The sequence below is a fragment of the Vigna angularis genome, chromosome 11, assembly GCF_016808095.1.
Source record: "Vigna angularis cultivar LongXiaoDou No.4 chromosome 11, ASM1680809v1, whole genome shotgun sequence".
NCBI classification, from domain to species: Eukaryota; Viridiplantae; Streptophyta; class Magnoliopsida; order Fabales; family Fabaceae; genus Vigna; species Vigna angularis.
This window is the reverse complement of record NC_068980.1, coordinates 4,871,251-4,889,096: the sequence shown is the minus strand read 5'-3', so window position 1 is coordinate 4,889,096 and position 17,846 is coordinate 4,871,251. Positions and strand designations below refer to the sequence as shown.

The window sequence follows — 17,846 nt, the reverse complement described above, 5'->3', positions numbered from 1 at the left end:
AAAAAAATGGGAAAAACTTGAATTGATAGTGATAAGTAGTTGAGTTAAAACGAAACCCATATTTTACTAATTTCATAATATGGTAGTATGAAATTCAAATAACAAAACCGCAAACAAATATATAAAATATATTTAAACAAATAAACTCAAATTTTTTCAACATCCTCATTGCTCATCAGTTAAAACGGGTACATTAGCATTAACTTAAATGATTTTAAAAATGATTTAATGTTTAAAAGAGAATATTTAATGTTTTTTTTAAACGATTCACTTTAAATCAGAAAGAAAATACTCGAATGGATAGTGATAAGAATCATTTAAATTAAAATGAAACCCGAACTTTACTAATTATTAGAACATGACACTGAAGAAATTCAAATAAAAAATTCCAAAAAAAAATATATTTAACAAATTTAAACAAATAAACTCAAATTTAAAACTTTATTTTCTCAACATCGTCATGGCACATTAGTTGGAACGGGTACAATAGTACTGACTTAATTGTGTTCTTTGTTATATTGTTTTGTCGTCCAAATCCATCTCCATGTTGATATATGAAATGACCACTCCGAACGAGATTAATGACAACTTGAACAAAAGATTTAGGGAATATAGAATCCATAATTAGGTATTTATTCAAGTTTTTCCATTCTTTCTCCATCAAAGTTTTGAAGTATTGTCGGACATCTTCTTCTGGAAGACCAGTTTCGTGCATATAGCTGACAATTGAGTTGGAGGTTTCACCCCTCTCTATCTCGTCCTGTCGAGAACATGTTAGACATAAAGTTGGATGAATATGAGTTACGTAATAAGGTTATGCCAAACAAAGTTAAAATTACCGTTGATGTTCCCAAATCATTGCTAAGCCTAAAATTGGTGTATACAGAGCGCAACAAGTCGTGGTCATTATTAGTTAGAGAGTGAATCACTTGTTCTGTGATGTCTTGGCTGATCAAGAAGTAAACATGAGTAAGAATAAACCCTGCTGCGATCGAGATCCTTGCATTTTCTAGGAACTTATCGAATGGTGGAATGATTTTGTTGTGAAACCACTTTGCTTCTTGGAGGTATGCTTTGCACAAATCAGATAACTATCGAATAATCAAATAGACATTTTAATTTTAGTTATACTGAAAATAAATAAGACAGAAATAAGTGTTGTGTTGTGTTACATACAGATTTTGTGAGGTAAGGAAGACAATTTGTGCCTCGTTCTTTAAAGATGTCATAAGCCAACCCATTAACAGTGTTATAGATGGCTAGGAAACACAATACCATGTAGTCTGGAAGAGTGTTTATGGAATTCACGTTCCATCTTGTGTCCATGCACATGCATTAAAATATGGATACTTAAATAAGACATTTTTTAATTTATTGTAAGAGTAATGTAAAATGAACTCCATTTGAGATTAGTTGAACAAACCTTTCGATGACATTTGTGAAGAGCTCCAATTCTTCTAAAGTACCGTAGATGTCATATATATCATCGAGGAATGTGATTAATATTGCTATCTTACTGATTACTTTGCGACAGATAGCATATTGAGGTTCAGGAAAAGTTGCTACCGTCCAAATAAATATTTCTACTAATCTGTCTCGAGCAAACTTTAGTTTCTTTGAGAGGCCAATGTCCGACCACCACCTATGTAACAACACATTAAAAGAACCTTAGGTATGATTTTTTATGCACAAAGTTTCTTTTAACAAGTTTATAATTATTCTTTTTCCTTGTCTATTTATCTTTACCTTGATAGTTCTTTTAACTCGTTTTGATATGATGACTGCTCCATGTTGAATTCCACCTTTGCAAGTTCTAAGAATAAGAGATTATGCGGTTCTGTCTTATCATACGTGTTAATATAGTGTTGTGCCACCAGTCTACAACAACTTTTGTGATAAGGAAGCCCCTCCAATACATGCCTAACTTTTTCTGCCATTTTCGCATCCATTGATCTTTCTTCCATTAAATTCATCAGATGTGTTCTTGAAAATGCATTTGCCTCCCAAAGACTTTCTCCTTCCAAGGTCAAGTATGATGCTTCGTACAAACTTAACATTCCTTCTACATCGTTGCAAATTTCAGCCTTGAATTTTCCTTCTTCATCTTTGAAATTCTTAAAAATGTCTGCATGCACCTCAAAGAATAATCTTAACGTGAGTGATAATTAGAAAGATTTGCTATGACTAAGAGTTAAAGATAAGATGAAAGTTACTCAGTTAAAATGAATAAGATGAATAGTACTTAAAATAGTAAGAAAAGTCATAAATACGTTGCTTTATAATTTTAGCTATTTAAATATTCTAATATTTTATATATATTTATTCACTAATCGTAAAAGTATAATTTTTTATAACTTAATTAGTAATTTGATTTTTATATTTAAGTTTTTTTTATTTTATTTTCTATATAATTTTTGTAATCTAATTGAGTTTTTATTTTTTAAAAATGATTTAATGTAACATGTTTCATTAAATTGAGTTTAAATCATGAAAGAACCACGTATCAAAATTTATGTTTATCATATATTAGAATTTAAGTTTTATTCTACTTTGAAAGTGTCACGTCATTGTTATGTTTATTTGCAGCTGACAAGAAAAGGGATTCCCTGATTAAGGTTGAAATTGTGTACCTTGGGAGACATGAAAGCCATGTCGTCTGAGAATTCGAAAAAGAAGAGCGGTTTCATGAAGAGTTTTTGTGGTTCGGTGTTTGAAGTTTTCAATTGAAACAAGTGTGAGAAGGGCTTTGTTTATCCAGTCCTGGAACCTGAAGAACAGTCCCAAGCGTTCAATATCATCAACCAGTTCAAGTAAGCTTAGTGGTTCCATGTCTGTTGCATTCATCATAAGTCGTACTTTTTCCTCCAACTCTGCTGCTCTTTCTTCCAGATTTTCTCTCTGCATTTAGCATGCATGACAGAAAAAAAAAACACTAACAGTGAAAAACAATAATACAAGTAATATTGAGAGCAAAGAAATTGAAGGAAAAGAAAGATTACGAGGAGATTGTTGGGTAGGGAGTGGATAAATTGATGAGTAAAAGAAGAAATAGGGTTGAAACTAGGTGGAGTTCTGAATGGTGTATGATGTTTGTTGGCATCATGAACGAGCTTGGTTGAGGATATAGAAGGAGCTTGTGTGCTAGACAAGGAGCAGGGAAGGCTTGCCATGCTGTTTTCACTCTTAAGCTTCCACTATCTTTAGTATCAAATATGTGATGCTCACCCACTCTATATATTTAACAACCCTAAGTAACACAGAATTGATAAAAGATTAAAATATAAGTTTAAATCTTACATTCATTAAATATTAAATATGATAAACTTGACTTTTTTTTTTATCATTATATATATATATATATATATATATATATATATATATATATAAAGCATATGTTCAAATTGATGCAGGCCACCCATATAGGAAGCCTTGCACTCCCTTCAATTGCACCTAACATTCACTTTTTTTTTCTTAGTTTGTCATGCAATTAATTATCACAAAGTACAATTATGCCATGCATTAATGAAAGTCAGGCCAAGCATCAAGGCTGTTTTGGAGATGATTTGAGGAGGAAGAAATGGATGGATTTGGAGGTAACTGAATTTGAAAGTAAAATTTGTAAGAATTAGTGTAGGATTTAATTGATGTGACAGATAAAGAAAAATTGTTTAATTGTTCAAAATTAAAGATTACTAAAATAATCTCAGTAATAAAAGTAATATAAAATTGTAATTGTTAATACTATATATAATTGTAAAATTTATTATAAAAAAGAAAAGAATAATAATTAATTTTTAACATTGAAAAAAATTATATTATTATTATTATTATTATGTATGCATCATTTGTCTTGAATCCCTTCATGTTGAATCTTGGTATTTACATAGATGGAAACCAGCAACATGATTACAAATGCAATTATATAAGGGTAACATTGACATTTCATATAAATCTTCTCAAACCTGCACATGCACATATAACTGAAGATTGAAAAAATGGTTTATCCTGTAATTCTTCGCTTTCCATCCCTCGCCGACCTTTTAACAACAAACATAGAATCAATCAACCATCCGTCTTCGCAAATCAACCTTAATAGTAACTTTCTTTAAAGTGAACATAGTCTAAAATAGGATAAGATTGTAATAAATTGAACTAAATATATTTTATACATCATTATTTTGTTTTAAATTATCCAGAATTATTCAAGTAATTAATAAATTACTATTTAATTAAATTATCTGAATTTATAAAATAAAAAACAAAATTCCAAGTTTCATTCTTAAAAAAGTTAAAATAATAAACAATTTTCCAAAATATAAAAATATTTAGAAATAAAAAGAAAAACTTGCCAGAAAAAAACACTATTTAAAACAAAAGGTGCTATCAAGCATGATTTGAGGAAAAACATAAAAAATAAGAAAAAATTGCTTTGTAGCCCCACTTTAGAAAACGTAAAAATAAAAATAAAAACGTACTATTAAGTACAGCTTTAAGGGTATAAGGGTAAAAAATAACAGAAAATAAAACAAAAAAATCATGTGATATATAGATAATAAAGCATTTGGAGTGTTCCTACCTATATACTAAAAATATATATACATATATTTCTATCTTAGATTCTCATCCTCCACATGGTACTTATACCTTTTAGTTCAATTGTAAAAATTTATGATGTATCTCGAAATATAACTTTCTGTATGACATATAAGTAAATAAATTATTGAATACCAAAGAGTATCTTTCCAAGGGTGGTATAATTATTACTATGAGATATTATGTTTCTCTTCCTTGTCACTCTTTGCACTTTATTAGGTTTACATTGATATATACACATTTTAAAGTTGGTATGTATTACAGATCTTTTTATTGAGGAATAGGTTAACAATTTTTTTTAACAATTTTTTATAATAAATTATGTGTTATGTTAAAAAAGCATCTTCCTAGATAAGTCTCTATTTTATTAGAATAAATCAAGGTTATTTTATGTGGACATTAATAGTATATTTATGGGATTTAAGCACATTGACTAATTATTAACACAATATATTTTTACTGAATCAAATCTAATAAAAAATTATTAATATCGTATATTTGTAGAGTGTAAGATAATCTGACCCATTAACACATGCAAATATATCTGCTAACCGCACATAAATAATCATTAATTCCTATTAATATATTTCATATAGGACAACTACAATTACGAAAAGTTATTTTCTCATATTTTATCTTTTAACTAAAGTTTTAAAATATTTAGTATTCTTATCCTGCTCAATATAAAATAAAGCATACATATTGAAATTGATGCAGGCCACCCATATAGGAAGCCTTGCACTCCCTTCAATTGCACCTAACATTCACTTGTTTTTTTCTTAGTTTGTCATGCAGTTAATTATCACAAAGTACAATTATGCCATGCACTCATGAAAGTCGGGCCAAGCATCAAGGCTTTGTAGCCCCACTTTAGAAAAAGTAAAAATAAAAAAAAAACGTATCCAAAATAATTAATAATATAAATATTTATAAACTATTAGTATATATTATTAAATTTTAATTTTAATTATAAAATAATAAGGGCAACACTTATTTTAGAAAAATAATTTACTAGCATTATAAAGGTACATCAAATCTTAATATATTCTTAAAAAGAGTAAAAATAACGGGTTTATAAATTATATGATGTGATAAAAGATAAAATAAAATAAATGCATGACAAATATAAATTATATAGGTTTAAACTCTCGGATGGTCTTCGTATTTATATGAAAATCTCAAATGGGTCATCGTTTTTTTTTCGGTCTCAATTGGGTCATATTTTTTGTAAAAATGAGTCAATTTTACCCTAACCGTTAAGTGCTCTCAGACGGCGTAAGTTTAGCTGAGCTGTATTTTATATTTTGATGGCGTGGCGTTGTTGATTAAAATTGAATGACTGATGTGTTTTAAATCACCTTCCACGGTCATGGTGAGAACAAGGGTTGAGCAGTCTCTGCAGAGTTCAGCGAGGTGCTTCCCGGTGGCAACGCCGAGGCAGGCAGAGAAGAGTTGGATCAAGAGGCCCATGGCCGTTGCCCACATCAAAAGCCACAGGCCCATGGTCATTGCATACTTTTGATCTGTTATTGAATATTGATACATTTATACTACTGGTTGGATTCAGTTCTTTAATACTCAAAGTATTTTGTCTTTATCTTTTTTTGGTGTCTTTTTCCGCGGACTGCTTCCAGAATTTTTGTTTAATAATGTTACCCATCTTTTTACTTGTACTTTGAACATGCAACATCATATCAGAATCCTCAAGGGGTATAGAACGAGCATGATCCAAATAATACAATTGTGCGTACTTCTTTGCAATATAGAAACTGCTCTTCTTTGTTCTTGTTCATGACCCTAGTTTAATTGCATATTTTTGTCGGCAATTTGGATCCTAATGTTACCGATGACCATTTGAGGGTTTATGCATCAGGAGCTGTGCAGAAGAAGCTTTGCGGGTTTTAAACGACACACTTTTGGGTGGACAAAATGTTCGGCTTTCATGAGATATATCTTTGTGTCTGTACCACCATCCTCTATAAATTGCAGTTATGCAGAAACATACAAGTTTTAATTTTTTTTAAGCTAAACAGGGGCAGTTTTGAAAGCATTGATCTTTATGACCTTGTTGACATTCAAAGGAGAGAATGGAAGATGAGGTGCTTCGTTGGCGGAGGAGAAGAGGAGTTCGACAAACGTGCCCCCAACGGCGGCTTTTTTTAGTTTGAGAGGGAGAAAGGGTGTGTGTCTGGGGAGCGAGGGTTTGAGGATGGGAGTGGAAAGAAAGCAACTTGGACGGAGGAGGAGCGGAAGAGGTGAAAGGTAATCAATGGTTGGAGGAAAGAAGAAGCGATGCCACGTGGATTTGATTTTAAAACACATCAGCCATCAATTTTAGTCAACAATGCCACACCATCAAAATATAAAATACAGCTCAACTAAACTTAACGCTGAGAGCACTTAACGGTTAGGGTAAAATTGACTCATTTTTACAAAAAAGTATGACCCAAATGAGACCAAAATAAAAACGATGACCCATTTGAGATTTTCGTATAAATACAAAGACCATCCTAGGGTTTAAACCAATTATATATATATATATATTCATCTTTTAATTACTAGAGTGGTTTAAGATTTTTTCAGTGCATGCATCTAAGGATTTGTAAGTCTACATATTTCTTGTCTTTATCTCTATCTCTGTACAGGAAAAGAGCGTGAAAGAGTAAAATATAATAATAATATATTTTTTATATCAATATTATTTAGAATTTTGTAATTTACTTTTTTTTATATATTTTTACATATTATATTTGTAGTTGTCGAAGCTTAAAGCATAGAACAGTTGTATCTGACAACTATTCTTTTCAAATTACTAAGTTAAGTTTTCTTACGTTTTTCAGTTATTATATAAAAAATAATATATTTATAGTTGTGGTTTTTAATAATTAGTCTTAGACCCGTGCATACGCACGGGTCGAAGTGGCTTTTTTTTTTCAATTCGTGTTAAAAAATTTAATTATCTATTATTATATTTTAAAAATTAATTATTTATATAATTATATTGAAATATTATAATTATATATATTTGATTTATAAATCTGATATCTCATATTATATATTTATTTTTTTAATAATTTTATATATAATAAATAATGATGGATGAATTTTAAAGTGTCAAAATTTATACTTATATCTTATTTAAAAAGATTCAACCATTTAAAATTTAATTTATCATTTCTTAGTTAATGATAAAATTATTTATTATATATATATATATATGTATATTTGGAAAAAATAATTTTAATATAAATAAATTTTTAAAATATTAGTATATATTATTAAATTTAATTAGAAAATAATAAGGACAACACTTATTTCAGAAAAAACAATTTACAAATATTATAAAGATACATCATGTCACGTCCCATTTATTACTGTGCTGAGTCACCACTGTACTCCCATAAATGCGCCGTGCCACATGGTTTGAGCGTTTGGAAATCCACCAACGAGCCGTGCATGTGCGCCACTTGTCAAAATGGAAACTTCTGAAGTCAGTAGCGGGGTGCAGGTGTCGACGAGAGGGACGCTCGTCCGTTTGACAGTGGGATTTGAACAAAACTGAATTTTCTGGAAAATCTCCCACTCCCTCTCACGCGCACCTTCTCCCCTTCCAAACTCAGAATCTCCATTTCTCCTCCTTCTCTCTTGAACCCTTCTCCTTCTCTCTTCTGTAACTTACCACCATTATCTTCGTTCACGTTTCAGCACCGTAGGAACGTTCCCTGCACCGCGAGCTTCATTTTAAGCCGAACAACTTCCAGTTCTGGTAAGTTCACTTGGACGATCGGTTCTGGAGTTCCTGTAAACTGTTTTTAGCTGCATGCAACGGTGTAGGCTAAACCTTTCCTTTTCTTTTGGTTAGTTTAGTTGGAAAGTTAAGAGAAACGTGGAGAGAGCTTCTTTTAGACGAGTCAAGATCCACCCCTTTAGGACGTTCGCTACTGAATCCGAGTAAGGGAAGCTTATTGTGATTTAATTTATACTGTGTGTTGTATGCATGTTCGGTATGGATTGTATGCATGAATTGTATGCTGATGTATTAGTTATGAACGATCGTTGTTACATTGAATGAATGTGGTATGCATTGGTTGATTCGTATGCTGATGGTTGCTTGGTATGAATGATTAATGAGAATCTTATAAAGTATGTAATTTGATATTTGGATACGATGTATAAAGTATGAACCGATGTATGATAATATGAATTATGTAATGTATGAGATTTATGGTGGAGATAGATTATAAGATATGCATCGTATGAAAAATGTGAAATTATTGTTGATGAAAAATCTGGAAATTATACTAGTCCTTACTTTGATAATGCACGCTCGTCATCGAACGGTCTTCTACCGTTCGGTTTTCCCTAACAATGATTTAGAGTAGAAATTCTTTCATTTGGAAAGGATTCGACTTAAGAACGAGCGTCCCCTTTTGAAATGCTATTTGAGCGTTCGTCCTAATAGCGCTCGGTTTATACCAAGCGTTCGTATTAAGGAGCGCTCGGTCTTACACTGAGCGTTCGTCCTAAATTGTGCTCGGTCATCTATTGAACGTTCGTCCTAAGTGGCGCTCGGTCTCAGACCGAACGCTCGTCCATTTCCGTAAATTGTAACGAGCGAGAATAGCGCTCGTCCTGAATTCCCATAAGCGTTCGTCCTAAATTTAAATAGCGTTCGTCCAATATATTTAGTGACGTTCGTCCAAGTCTTCGGTGACGTTCGTCCAAATTATTTATTAAACGCCTACTTTCGCGCTCGGTCATTGACTGGCGGTTTGTCCCCTGAATTAAATTGTGTTCGGTTTATTTTATTCAACCAAGTTGTGAGGTATCTATCCATTGGATTCGTTCCAGAGTCATTGAACTTAAATTATTCTAAGTATTTTCCCGATCGTACTAGAGTTAGTTCATTTAACTAATTCAAGAAGTCTTTCTCGGTCTCGCCCTCGACGTTCGTCCTCGTTATGAAGAGGAGTGAACGTTCGTCTTTTTAAGAAAGTGGAACATAGAATGAAAATGTATTCAAGAGGATAAATTAAGATGTGCGAACACTATGAGAACTGAAATTGTGATTTTGGATTTTGAACGAGCGTTCCAGGGTGGAACGACTCTTGAATGGATATTGAGATTGTAACGTATGAATGTGGCAAGCTTAGCTGGCGGGTCATCCTGATATTCCGTGAGTGCTCGTTCTCAAGTAGAGAGGAGTATGTCATGCGTGGGAATGGCAGGAGGTCTTAGTCCATAACTGTAACTTGGACAGAACGGACTAACCTCAGGTGGCTGCTGACGAGTATTACAGCTATCCCACCTGGGTGCACGGACGTCGTAGCTACACAGAATTCATACAGTCCGGACAGTCGGTCTAGTATCAGGATTTTGGATGAAATTTATGTATAAATTGAATGTATATGTTGTGAACTTACTTGCTGGAATTGATATGTATAAAATGTATGTTTTGGTTTGAATTAAATTCAATAAGCTTACCCTGTGTCTCTTTCTTGTGTTGTCGTTCATCCTTGAACCTTCGTCTTGTCTATGCAATGATCATCCGTGTGGATGTGAGCAGATGGAGAGGCGTTACTGGAAGAAACGCTGGAAGAAGAAAATTTGGAGGACGCCAACCTCGTAGAAGTAGAAGTGAAGGCCGAACAGTGAGGGCGTTCGGTTTTTAGTTATAGTAGTTAGAATAGCGAGCGACTGTGAACGAGCGCTCTTTTATGGATTGTAAATAGTTGGACGTTCGGTCATTGTTTTGTAAACCGTTCGTCCTTATCTTTTTGTGAACGCTCGTTAAATTATGTACATTAACGGCCGTTCGGCCTCTTTCGTTTTTGTCGTGCCCTTTGTTTAAAACTGTTTTAAATTATTAATATATGTGATTATTCTAAGTATATAATTGATGACTGTATAATTTTGGGATGTTACAGATCAACTCTTAATATATATATTTAAAGAGAGTAAAAATAATGTGTATAAATTATATGATGTGATAAAAAAATAAAATTAAATAAGTGCATAAAAAATATAAACAATATATATATATATATATATATTGCTAATTGCTCATTATTTCTTTTAAATAATTTACTTTTTAAATAATATAAAAAAAAAACGACCCACGCACAACTACTTTAATTAGAAAATAAGGACAACACTTGTTTTATTGTAATTCGTCTCTGGTCTGTCCTATTGTATGACACGGACACTTTCTTTTCTATCACATTCATGAATGATATGAAAACGATTATCTGTCGTTTTCAATCTTCAATATGCATCTATTATTGGTTTATATCTACATAGTTCTTGTTTTTATCTTTATCTCTATATAGGAAAAGACAGTGCGAGGAAAACGCAATAATAATATATTTTTTCATATCTTAATTTTAGATTTTTCAATCCACTTCCTTTTTTCGTTTTTTTTCTTATATATTTTTAAACATTATATTTATAGCTGTAGAAAAGAGATAGAAGCATAAGAACATAATATTTTGAGAGTAAAAACAAATTTTAAATAAATAAATAATCCAATAAAAGACTCAAATTTTCATGATTCAGGTGCAACACTAATTTGAAAACAATGTCTAACAAACTTATTTCAAGGTTGTTAATTAAAATTCTAATTGAACAAAGTCATAATAGGAGTACCAAATCTGTCTCCTGATTTATATGATAACACTTGAGCAGATTGATGGCAACATCCCAACCAAAGCTTTACCTGCATTCATTCTCAATCCACCGAACCAAGCAAAACTAATAGAACTTTTTGAGTTATTCTTCTCACTACATCAAAAGATTTACCTCTTCTCAGTAAACAAAACCAAAGCATCTTTGTTCTCTCTTGCCTTTTTCTTCAAAATATTTGTTAATGAAAGAACGAAACCCCCTAAAAACAGAACAAAAATATATTAACCAATAAAATAAATTTGATAAAGTAAACAAACAAGGAAAAATCTTACCTTTTCTTCAACCCACAACAATAGACATCAAAGAAGCAACTAAACACACAACAATACTGATATTACAAACCAAAAATCAATGTTGACATATATTAACTCATAATATGTTTCAATTTTAAAGAAACTAAAATATAAAACGATGCAGTGACATTTTTAAAAACTTCGTAAATTTATAAGTCTTGATTGCAAAATAATTTAATCTAATCATATGTTATTTTTAACATTGGTTAATAAAAAATTAAGGCGTAGAGGTGTGTCAAGTTTTCAAAAGTTCTACTTTTTAATTATTTATTTATTTATGTAAACAAATTTTAGCACCTTTTGACATAAGTTGGTAAAGAACCAAAGCCTTTGAAAGGTGCATGAAAATTTTCAAAAACTTTTAACATTTTTGTTATCTTTTTAGTTTCTATTTCTTGGAGAGGATATATGGCTTCAGTTATTTTAACAATCAGTATCATATCTACTTTCTATAGTTGTTCCCTAGACAATTGAGGTTAAAAAGTTTATCAAAATTTTAAAATTACCATTGAAATTTATAATTTTTATTTTATTAAAATTTTATAGGCATCAGTTTTATGAATAATATGCTCCATTTTCGACGTGTGTGTGACATTTTTTGTCTCCTCTTAGACAATGATTTAGAGTGTCAATGTCTCTCTTTTTACTCTTTTAGGTTTGTTGTGCATGAGCATGTATTAAGAGTGTCGAAGTTGCTCTATTTTCTTTTTGAAATGTCTTGATTGGAGAATCTTGGATTTGTAAGGTTTCTCTCTTGTTCATCCATGACTTCTTCTCTTTCTCTTTTGATCTCCCTTTTGTCACCATTGCGTTAGACATGTCCATATATGTTTTTCTCCCGTGACAAAGATGATTTATGTTAGTTTATTTATAGCCATAGTGATTCTTCAACAATGATATCTTTATCCATTAGATGTCAACAACACATTTCTTAACATCGATTTGCAAAAATTTACATAAAGCAACCTCCCAAATTTATTGCCCAGGAGGAGTCTTCTAGATTGATATTTTGTCTTCTTTGTCGTCTTCGCAAATCATTAACAATTTACTATTACTTGAGTAGAGATATAATTTTACTAAGTCCATAGATTATATTAGTAAAAGCTTGGTACATACGATTTGTATGTAATAGATTAAGGAGGAGTGCTAAATATATTATATTTATTTTATCTTTATCTTTTATTTTTATTTTTTACTTTTAGTTAGTTTGTATTATTTTTTATTTGTATTTTAAATTTAACCTATATTTATTCTATTATAAATAAAAAATCCTATGTATATATTTAACACAAGGAAAGATTAGATTAATCCTATACAAAATTCTCACTATATTCAAGATTTAATTTACTCTCTCCATATTTGATGTTAGATATAATTTTGGTTTAAGATTGAAGACATCATCAGTTCATACGGAAAAAAATCCTCATACTAGCACTTACGGTGGCCAAACATTGTTTTCAAGTTTCATTTACATCGCAGGTTTAATCCTGTTTGTGCATATCATTGGCAACATGTAGGTAAAAATATTACAAACCCCTATCTCGAAACTCAATATATTTTATTATTTTCAATCCTTTTAGTCTGTACTCAATTCATACTAAACATTTGGATTAATTTTTGACTTTTTTGAAAAAAGAATTATCTGTAATTTACAACTGCAAGAATCGAAGAGTGTTGACTTAGATTAAAAAAAATACAGAATAGTGGATGAATCACCCGTAGCTACCGCCAGAACTCTATTATGTGAGTTCATCAATAATGTTTCGGTAGATATTTTGTGGGATCGAGAGACTAACCTGCTCATGTGTTTGAACTGTTATTGTTATGTAGTAAGATATTTTATCTTAAATATTATATTTATCACATAAAATATCTAAGATATTTATAAAGTCACTAACCACATTTTTAGGTAAGGTGGTTATTTCTTATTTTGCTTATAAATACAGTAACAGGGCCAAGGTCCAGGTACGTTCTCTTTATGTCTAGAGACTCCAAATAATATTTCAGAGCAGTATCATAATCACTCTCTTTAGAGCTGAAGCTCCATAACTCACATCTGACTTGAGCGTCGGAGTATCTTTGCAGGTACCTCCCCCTCCTTTGGCGAGTATGAACAATAACAATTGGAGAAGAGCAAGCGTCCCAGACAGTCAGGAGCAACAAAGACACACCGAAAAATATCTACACCGAAACATTTTGGCGCCCACCGTGGGGCCGAGTGTCATCTCACAAAAACCGCAAGAGGAGCACTCGGCCTCGATGAATCACTTTTTTGGAAAGAGCTACTCCCTCAAATCGCTGCATTGCCGGGAAAACCGCTGCGAAGTCGCGCCGGTAAGTACCTTAATTAAGAGGTATCATCAAATCGGGGAATGTAAAAGATCTACTGGGAGCGAAAAACACTTGTACCTTTTTTGTCCCATCGAAGAGCAACGGTGAATCCATTTCCATGAAATCGTGAACGCACATCGAATCTCTCTTGCCGTTATGTTTGACGACATCGTTCCTTGCTTATCCACTCAATAACACTCTTCTATTTCTTGTATCGTCCCTACTGGACGAAAGATCTTCCATGAGTGCGTCCAATAAATGGAAAGCAATGCCACCGCACCACCACCAGCAGCCTCTCTGCACTCGCACGCGCCAGATCAAAACCACAAACCCTAAATTCCCAAATCAAGGACACGCCCTTTCGGCGCCTCCAAGTACGCCGCATTGTCAGACCCATTCTCCACGTCTTCCGCAACACTCGCGCCATCCACACCTTGTTCGGTTCTGCCTCCACAGCATCTAACTATTCCCCAAACCTCAAACTCCGTACGAGCGCTCAACAAACAAGGTGTCGAGCGTCCAAACCGTCCTCACGCCCAGCCGCTCGACACTCCACTTGGTTTAGGCCGCTCGACAAGTAATGGGACGAACGTTCAAACCATCCCCGACGTTCGTCCACTCGGTCCCCAACGTTCGTCCACTCGGTCATCAACGTTCGTTAACTCCGTCACCAACGTTCGGCCATCCATGGCCTCAACCATTCGGTCATTCGTTTCAATAACGTTTGTCCACTCCGTTCTCAACAATCAGCCATCCGGCGTCAATGACGTTCGTCCTGAAGCATCCAGCAAACAGCCTCGCGTACGTCAATGACGTTCGCCCAGAAACGTCCATTACTCAGCCTCCCGAACGTTCAGCCATCCGTGGCCTCAACAATTCTCTCTCGTGGACGTTCGGCCTATAGCGTTCGGAACTTCGCTCATCATTGACGCTCGGTTCCTAGCGTTCGGCCATTAAATTTCTCGGACGTTCGACCTAGACCGTTCGTCACTTCGTTCGGTCTCTAGCGCTCGACCTCACTTACCACTCGAACGGTCGACCATCCATGCGTACGAGCGTCCTTGCTGTTTGCCGTTCGCCCTCGCCATTTGGATCCGAACGCTCGACAAGCCATGTGACAAGCGTTCAAGCATCGCTCGACATTCCATATCAACGAACGTTCACACACCTCGCGTACGTTCGACCTTTCGGCTACGAAGACGCTCGAACACTCGACCTCACGTACCACACGAACATTCAAGGAGTCGGCCATTCGACTTCAAAAGCGTTCGACCGTTGGTTTCTACCGCTCGACAATAACTGTGGACGAGCGTTCAAGCAGTCAGCCGTTCGTCCTCGCCCTTTGGATTGGAACGCTCGACACTCAATGTGGACGAGCGTTCAAACAGTAGACCGTTCGTCCTCGTCCTTTGGATTGGAACGCTCGACACTCAATGTGGACGAGCGTTCAAACAGTAGACCGTGCGTCCTCGACCCTCGGATTCGAACGCTCGACAATGCCTGTGGACGAGCGTTCAAGCAATCAGCCGTTCGTCCTCGCCTTCTGGTTACAACCGCTACACGCTCCAACGTTCGTCCCTTCGACACCATTAATGTTGGCCACCCCTATCAACGACATTCGGACGCTTGGGCTCAACCGTTCGACCATCCGTCTCATCGACGTTCGGCAGATTGCATCAATCGTCCAGCCTGCGTCCTTAATAACGTTCGGATGAAGCTTTTCAGCATTCATTCTGACTCCCGTTCGGCATCAAACGTTCGGCATTTCGCTCATCCTGGACGTTCGGTCTCTACCGCTCGCCCATACGTCAATACGAGCACTTCAGCGTTCGCGCCACTGTCGTTCGAACACCGCTCGACAATCAATATCAACGAGCGTTCAAAAACCGCTCGACAAGCCATGTGACGAGCGTTCAAACGGTCCACGTGTTCAACCTATGTGTCGAGTGTCAAAAGCGTCCTCACGTTCAACCGCTCGACAATCCCTTCGGTTTCAACCATTTGGCGTCACATGTGGTCACTCCTCTGGACTCAAACGTTCGGCCTTTCGGCTTCGAGGACGCTCGACAATTCACGTCTATGAGCGCTCCAACCTTCGGCCACTCGACGCCAACGACGTTCGTTCTCTTGGGATAAATCGTTCGGCCATTACATCTCACGGACGCTCGGCTTAGCGCGTTCGTCGCTTCGCTCAACATCGATGCCAAACAGTCGGCCGTTCGGCCTCATCCTTCGGATTCGAAGCGCCCAACACTCACTCTCCCTGGCGTTCGGCCAACCCGCCTCAATGGTCCGGCTTTCCGTGGCCTACAGCGTCCGTCATTCCTCCCCATTGTCGTTCGCCACTTTCCAAGTCGACCATACTTCAACACGAACGCTCCAGCACTCGGCCTAACTCTTGTTCGACCTCCTGACGTTCGGCATCTTGGCTTCAACCGTTCGGCCAATCGCTTCATTAACGTTCGGCAATTCACGGAGGAAGCGTTCGGTCATTCGGACTCACTGGCGTTCGGGCACCAGGTTTGCAACCAGACCAAACGGTCTCACCTATATGCTTAATATTATTTCTTACAGTGCAGATAAGCATATCTTGTACATAAAAGCGGACACCTGAAAGCCGTTCATCCTGAAGGACTCCTAGACCTGGTAGATGTTCGCCCTAGAACACCCAGGTGCATTGAACAAAGGGACACACTCCCGCTGGTAGATGTTCGCCCTAGAACACCCAGACCATCAAACCTAGGGGACCATCCTCTAGCCTAGCTTATGTTCGCCCTAGAACATACCTAGAACATAAAATTTTCAAAGACTCTGTCGTTCGACATCGAAAGCGTTCGTCATTCGGCCTCAACGCTCGACCATCAATGACAACGAACGTTCACACAGTCAGTCGTTCGGCCTTAACGCTCGACAGTCAAATGTCAACGAACGCTCACAAAGTCGGCCGTTCGGCCTCGCCCTTCGTATTCGTGCGCTCGACAATCCCGATGTACGAGCGTTCAAGCAGTCGGTCGTTCGGCCTTAAAGGTGTTCGACCTTTGATTTCAACCGCTCGACAATCCATCCGGACGAGCGTTCAACATTCGGCCGTTCGGCCTCAAAGATGTTTGACCTTTGCTTTCAACCGCTCGACAATCTCTGTATGAGCGTTCTAGCAGTCGACCGTTCGGCCTCCTTTTGGTTTCAACCCCTCGACAATCACTGTGTCGAGCGTTAAAACAGTTGACCGTTCGGCCTCCTTTTGATTTCAACCGCTCGACAATCCATCCGGACGAGCGTTCAACATTCGGCCGTTCGGCCTCAAAGATGTTTGACCTTTGCTTTCAACCGCTCGACAATCTCTGTACGAGCGTTCTAGCAGTCGACCGTTCGGCCTCCTTTTGGTTTCAACCCCTCGACAATCACTGTGTCGAGCGTTAAAACAGTCGACCGTTCGGCCTCATTTTTTCAACCGCTCGACAATTCCTGTGTACGAGCGTTCAAGTATTGTGTACGAGCATTCAAGTATTCGGCCGTTCGACGCCATTAATGTTGTCCATTCGGCCTCATTGACTACCGTCCGTGGCCTCAAGCATTCAGCTTCTGTGACCTTCGGCTATACAGCCTCTACCGCTCGGACCTCCTTGGTTCACGCTCTCTAATACAGCGAATACAACCTCCATCAAACTCATAAGTCCTATAGTTACCACGTTCGTAAAACGGAACGGTTAACTAGGACTTGGGGGGCATGTTATGTAGTAAGATATTTTATCTTAAATATTATATTTATCACATAAAATATCTAAGATATTTATAAAGCCACTAACCACATTTTTAGGTAAGGTGGTTATTTCTTATTTTGCTTATAAATACAGTAACAGGGCCAAGGTCTAGGTACGTTATCTTTATGTCTAGAGACTCCAAATAATATTTCAGAGCAGTATCATAATCACTCTCTTTAGAGCT

General features: G+C 35.8%; 1 protein-coding gene across 1 annotated transcript; it reads right to left on the bottom strand.

Annotated features, from left to right (window-relative positions):
* Nucleotides 1-432: 432 nt before the first annotated feature.
* Nucleotides 433-3,184, bottom strand: LOC108332923 (isoprene synthase, chloroplastic). Its single transcript, XM_017568223.2, has 7 exons — nt 3,000-3,184; nt 2,631-2,898; nt 1,747-2,125; nt 1,424-1,642; nt 1,177-1,315; nt 840-1,091; nt 433-760 (listed from the first exon to the last, which is right to left on the bottom strand). Exons 1-7 carry the CDS (start codon nt 3,168-3,170, stop codon nt 434-436), a joined length of 1,755 nt encoding a protein of 584 aa, XP_017423712.2. The 5' UTR covers nt 3,171-3,184; the 3' UTR covers nt 433.
* Between the last annotated feature and the right edge of the window lie 14,662 nt (nt 3,185-17,846).